The 6,450-nt window shown below is 37.6% G+C and overlaps 1 protein-coding gene across 1 annotated transcript in view; it reads left to right on the top strand.

Moving 5' to 3' along the window:
* Positions 1-4,505: 4,505 nt before the first annotated feature.
* Positions 4,506-6,450, top strand: part of LOC104521796 (M-protein, striated muscle) — a 71,895-nt gene continuing 69,950 nt past the window's right edge. Inside the window, exons 1-2 of the mRNA XM_010163906.2 lie at positions 4,506-4,655; positions 5,689-5,808. Coding sequence (XP_010162208.1) covers positions 4,549-4,655; positions 5,689-5,808 — 227 coding nt within the window. The 5' untranslated portion in view covers positions 4,506-4,548. The remainder of the gene's footprint in view (positions 4,656-5,688; positions 5,809-6,450) is intronic.

Raw genomic sequence — 6,450 nt, 5'->3', positions numbered from 1 at the left:
AATAATAATAATAATAATAATAATAGGAATACAATGGTGCCATGTTCCACCAAAGAAGTAAAGGTCAGATGAGAGACTAAGTGTTTTAGGACTGTCCTGTCTTGTAACTCTAGGTCTTTTTTTTGAAATCCAGGGGATTTAATAGGATCTGTGTAGGTGAAGTTCAAGGGTTGTTTTTGACACACGGGCCATATATTTCAACAAGTTCTCTGTAAGTCTTGCAGTCACATACCAGTAGATCCTGGTGAATAAAACTTGAGATTTGCTTTTAAATTTGTTGCAGTTATCTAGAAAATTAATGTATCTTTCTCTTGCCCTATTTATGGGGTTTTTTTTTGGTTGGATTTTCAATATCCTATTGGGAAATGCTTTTTTCCCCAGTGCCTCTGCCAGACCACTGTCTGTATCTTGCTCTTGGGTCCAGTTCCACCAATTGACATACCAGTATAATTAGGTCTCTATCCACTGCTAGTAATAAAATCTTGTTTCACCTAAATTGATAACTTAAGTGAGGCTAAGCTGTCATCTGCATATCATGTTATCTAACTCTGTTAGTAGTAGTAGGTTGACTAGATGTTAGTATATATCTGAAACATCTCGCATAAATGTGTATCAGTGGGAAACTGGGAAAAGAGTCAACACATTGTACTTGGGAAGACAATAGAAACTTCTCTTATCGTTAACTCAAGATACCCTACGTGCTCTGAGACTACTGAAGCTGGTTTTACAGTGGGGCTGTGATTTTAATCTTCAGATACTCGTCTTTGAAGCCCTATTAAGTATTAAATACATACTTTGCAAGCATCATTGGAATTAACTGATGATGATTATTACATTTGGAATTGTTGCCAAGCAGCTCCCCTCTGTGTTAACAGAAGGCAAAATGAGTCTGGCTGCTAACAAGCTCAGTTAATTGCTTGTATGGAGGCTGGGAGTGGATGGCTATGCTTTTTTCTATTCTCAGGGTGTTTAGGTAAATATGAAAAATATCTGAACCCAAATTTTGAGAAGCCCTAGGTTCTGGTTAATAGAGCAAGATATGCTAATTAAAATGTAAGTTTTACATTTAGTGGAAAAGGCTGAACTGCAAGTAGCAAAGATATTTTATCCTATCTCAAAAATAAGAATAACCCAGACTGTGATCCATTCAGACACATGGGCATTACTCTGCAACCTGTATTCATCATATCTCAGTGGGAGGCATATACATAGCAACACATAAATTGCGTGTTGATAAATTCACAGCATTATTTAACCAGGCCATATGTAAACATGAGTAGTGCTTAACAGCTGAGTCAGCTTAATCTATGGGTTTGCCCTTTGCACCTTCATTTAAGCTAAAGGGCTAATTAAAAATAGAAAAGTGGGAACATTATATCATTAACTGTCTGGTTAACATATGAACTAAGGGGAAAGCGTCAAATGTCATGTACACAATAGTCACACAGTTAGACAGCGGGAAGAAAACCAGTATTTGATGTCTGCAGGTATAGCATAATGTACAGATACCAAAACTAGAAGACAAAGCTGCTCATGAGTCTGTGCAATTGTGTTCATGTAGCTATGACAATGTGTTGTATGGTGAGTTAATAGGTCCACAGCAGCTCAGCATTGCATGAGGGCACCTAACTAAGCTAGCATCTCTGTGAGATCTTGCACCATGCTGTACTAACTTGGGTCATGTTAACTTTCTTATTTCTCTAGAAATGTGGTAATATATTTCTTTAATGTCCCATAGTAATGTTGTAAACTTGTTTTATTTTTGCCTTGCAGTGTCTCGTATTTTGTCTAAAGCTCTAATTCCTGAACGTGTGACTTGTCATTCTAATATCTCTTGAAAAAGGATTGAAAAGGTAACTATGCAGAAGATGCAGCTATCAGGTGATAAACTGTAAAAACTCATCAGTTTAGATCTCTCAGACTGTTTTTAATAAGATGTATCTGCTATTAAATATCCCTACTTTGTTCTCCTGCAGAGACTTTTTTCTTGGAAAAGTAAAACTAGATGATGTGAGATCATGACTTGGAGGCATCTGACTCAGCTTTTTAATACCTGAAACTAATAATCAGACACAGCTGGAATTTATTACACTACTTAATCAATAACTAGCATTTTCTTTTGTTGGTAAATACCATCTGCTGAAAATATGGTATTTACAGATATTTTACCATGTTTAAAGGTTTATTTTCTTAGCCTATAAAACATGAGGAGTTTCTAATTAATTTGGGTTTAATTTTATACAGTTCAGGCAAAATTGCCAAAAAACCATAAAATGAAGATACTTGCTAAACTGAAAATTGCAGTCTTTCATTTAATCATCTTACATTCTTCTTTCTAAAAATACGACATGTTGCATAAGAAATCTGGCTCTCATTTTTCAAGAATATATTGCTGCAATGAAATGTAGAAAATGATTTCTTCTGCATATACAATCTGGCTAGTAATATAATTAGAAAAAATGTAAACAAGTCACACTTAAAAAATTAATGTAAAAGTCTTGATAATATATGTAATTTTTCAACAAATTTATCATTACTTCCCATTCTCAAATGGAGATTTTGCAGAATGATTTTTCAAAACATGAGATACTAATAAAAATTCCACTATGTGACAGAAAACATAATTGTTTTCTGAATAAGTAATTAACATTTAGAAAACTATTTTCAGCAATATTTCTTAAAATACATTGACTGCATGTACTTTTCACACAGAAAAAAGATTAATGAAACAAAAAAAATTACAAGGAATTTGAAAGTTGACAGTGAAGTAGTGACTGAATTTGCTTCAATTTTGTACTAGATCTCATTTTACCAGAATCCATTTTTTCTTCCTGAAACAGTTATAAATTTAATTTTAATGTGAGTATTCTTAATTTTTGTCCCCAAAGCACATATCTCCAGGCATTTAACGGGAAACAGAACATGGTCTAAAACTGATTAGTACCAGTGCCTTTGAAATTAAGAAAGAGACGTACATGTTGTATCTAAATGAGTTTATATGATTTCTATTCAAATCCCTTTGAGCTTTCGTTTTGTATGCATCATGAGGTTGCCTACTTATGGGACTGTTTGTGACAAATGGAGACGTTTTGTGTGGGTCTGAGGATTTCCATCATGGTCAGGTTCTTCTTGGTGGGGCCCATGGCTGGGCAGGGCAGGGCTTTGGGGAGCTGGAGATGGGTCCTGCTGTGGCATTACTGGTGCATGGGCTGATGGCCATGGGGGCTGACATGAGGTCCTTGCCTGTGGGTAGGGCGGGGGAAGGCCTGGAGAAGGCTGGGCAGGGCCTGTCATGTCCATTGCTGCCCTCAGAACCCTGACACCTTCTTAACATGGCCCATGGATGAGCTTGTGGTAGCCTGGAGGTGGGTCCCAGGCCATGCCTCTGCCTGTGCCCCAGCTTCTGAATTGCAGCTGACAGGCTGTCCCTCACATGGGAGTATAACAACAGGGGCACTCCCCTTACCTCTCAGGAGGAAATTAGATGTTATTGCAGCAATTTGCCTGAATAAAAATTTAATGATTTGGCCCAAGCTGCTTTGTAGACTTTGCACTGGGAAATCTCTTCCTTTGTCTCTGAAGTGGAGCTGTCTCTTGGGGATCATGTTGGCTGCTCCGTTGCCCCCTAGAATCCCTCACTTAGGCCAAGCAGCCCAGGAGTAAATAGCCCCACACCCAACCAAGACTGTAAATGGGGCTTATTCAGCAGACTGTAGTTACACAAGCTGGCCTCTACTCAGGACATGGCTGGTAACATTCCCCACTTTTGTAAGAAGCTGTCATCATATTTCTAATGAACCTAAAGGAATGTGGGCACCTCTGGGTTATGTTATCACCATGGTTGGGAATTTGCTTAATTCCAAATCTCTTCCCATCCACACAGCTTCTGGGAGCTCCCTAAACATTCCTGAGAACCTTCTATCCAAATAATGATCAAACTATGCCACAATTTGGCGAAAGTCCACAGGAGGGCAACCAGAATGATTTGAGGTCTAGAAAAAATAACCCATGAGAAACGATTGGATGAGCCAGCTTTGTTTAGTTTAAACAAGGGAGCTGAAAGGAGATACAAACAAAATCTTTAACAGGCTGCTACAAAAGTAGGTGAATACAGTCTATTTTCTGTTGTCATGGTGAATTGGACACGAAACAGTGTAAATCGCAACAAGGGACAAAGTAAAAGGTTTGAAGAGCAGAGAGCTGAAACACCTAAAAATGTCCAAAAAGCTGTTAAATTTCCATGCCTGGAAATTTCTATGGAGGTATTACATGACACCTGCAAAGAAGGGTAAAATGATCCAAAAAATTATCTTCTAGCTCTCTCATCTATGATTCCATGGCTTAGTGCATGGCTGATAAAATATATCCTGAGATGCCCATGTATATCACTAAGGGCTCTGTTTGTCACAAATTGATGGAATTTTATGCATTTGTACATGCACACACATATGTGTATGTATGTAAAAATATCAAACCTAAGTGTCTGAAATATACAGCTAATTGTGATTTCACTCTCTGCAGGAATTACTGATTGTAACAAACTAAAGTATGTCGGCAGTAGCAGTGCCATTTTACCAGAGGAGGCACAAGCACTTTGATCAGTCCTATCACAACATACAGACAAGATATGTACTCGAGGAATATGCAGCAAGAAAGTAAGTGCCGTGTATTTCACATACAAACCATAGAGAGGTTTCTATTTTGAGTAATCAGGTCTTAGAATCAAGATATTCAGCTTCCCTCCCCACTCCCTAAAATTATGATTTATCCAGAAAGGTAGTTTTCTGCTTCCTTCCATTGGGATGCTCCTTGTATATAATCTCCCACTAGCATAGCTAGACTTTCTAGCTACATTGCAGCTCATCTACACAGACCTTTTAGCTCAAGATCCATCCTCTTTACTACCTCCAAGTTGGAAATTCTTCCTTTTAGGCTCCCATTGAAACTCTGAATTTAAAGAAATTGCCATGAAATTTATTGTAAATCATAGGAACAATTTTTTACCCATTCTTCCGTATGACATGGGGATATTCCTTCTCCTGAAGTTGACTATTCCTAATTATAGTTTTTGTCATTCAGTTTCCCTTTTTAGAATCAACTAAAGATTTAACCCCTCTCGTATGAAATCTCAGAGTTTTAGCCACAAGATACGTGTTCTTTGTATCTCAAAGCCTGGAGGTTTGAATCTTGGTTGCTTAAGAATCACTGTCCTCCTTCCTCAGTAATTAAGAAGCCTAGCTAGCTGTCTAGCTTGTCCAGCTTCCCTTATGAAAGAGGAGAGCTTATGCAGAAGGTTATATGAAGTATATAAAGGCAGGTATATTTAGAAATAGACAATGTTTTAGGGATTCTATGTGATTTGTGTATTATACAGACAGGTAGGCTTCTGGTTCACTGAAGTGCTATCATAGCACTTGAATGATTGGAGACTGAGATAAGTATAAATTTAATAGAACTGAATGAAATAAAATGCCTAATGATCCCCAATGACAGATGATGGACATTAAGCCTTTGGCGGACAAGTGAGAATCAGTACCCTAGTGCAGTTAGTGAGGAATACAAAGTAGGTTTCTCACTGAACAGTGCTCAGTCATGGTATGCAGCTCATTTTAAATAATTTCTTTGCCTTTTGTGAGTCCATGTTTTACCAGAATTGCTGGGTTATAACAATGTCTTTTATATTTGAAGGGCTGCTTCCAGACAGGCTGCTTATTATGAATCATCTGGCTTGGGAAAAACGACATGCAGACTCTGTGCCAGGAGGGCACGCACCTTGGCTCATGAAGCAATACAAGAATCCAGGAAAAGGTAAAGCTCTGACCTGTGTAGTGGCTCTGGTCCCATTTAGTATCGCTTTTTTGCCAGGGCTCTTTTCAGAGTTGACAAGACTGGAGGCTTCTCTGTCACTCTTCTTTACTAATCTATTTTGGCTGGAATACTAAATGACTGAGTGTCACTTTCAATCTCATATTTCAACCCAGAGTTATTCCCCTAATCCCCACTCTGATCCTTGAAAACAGCTTTAAAACCAAAATAATTTTGAATCTACCTGGTATCCAAAAGTTGTTTTTGAACAGATCTACTCGACTTTTCCTCAGTTTCTGGTTTGGATCAATTTAAACATTTCCATTTCTTTCCTTAGTATCAAGAGGGCTTAACTGTCATGTCTCAGTTACAGCCTTGACATGAAGCACTATAGGAAATGTGCTGATGGCAATATTCTTGTTAGTGAATTTAACTGTTTATGCTTTGCCATACTGTACAGTGACTGCACTGAAGACAGAGAATTCATACTTGTTTGTAGAAAATGTGTTGTGAAAATCATGTACATCTGTATGATTCTGGTACTTTGATTGCTGTGAAATATATATCATAGAAACAGAATTCTAAAAAACTCAGACTAATTTGTATACTCTGTTTTTTTAAAAAACTGTCTTAAATTTTATCAAT

This window comes from Antrostomus carolinensis, unplaced genomic scaffold (genome assembly GCF_000700745.2).
Source record: "Antrostomus carolinensis isolate BGI_N321 unplaced genomic scaffold, ASM70074v2 scaffold2503, whole genome shotgun sequence".
NCBI lineage: Eukaryota > Metazoa > Chordata > Aves > Caprimulgiformes > Caprimulgidae > Antrostomus > Antrostomus carolinensis.
The sequence above is the reverse complement of the archived record's forward strand: the minus strand, read 5'-3'. Positions and strand labels throughout refer to the sequence as shown.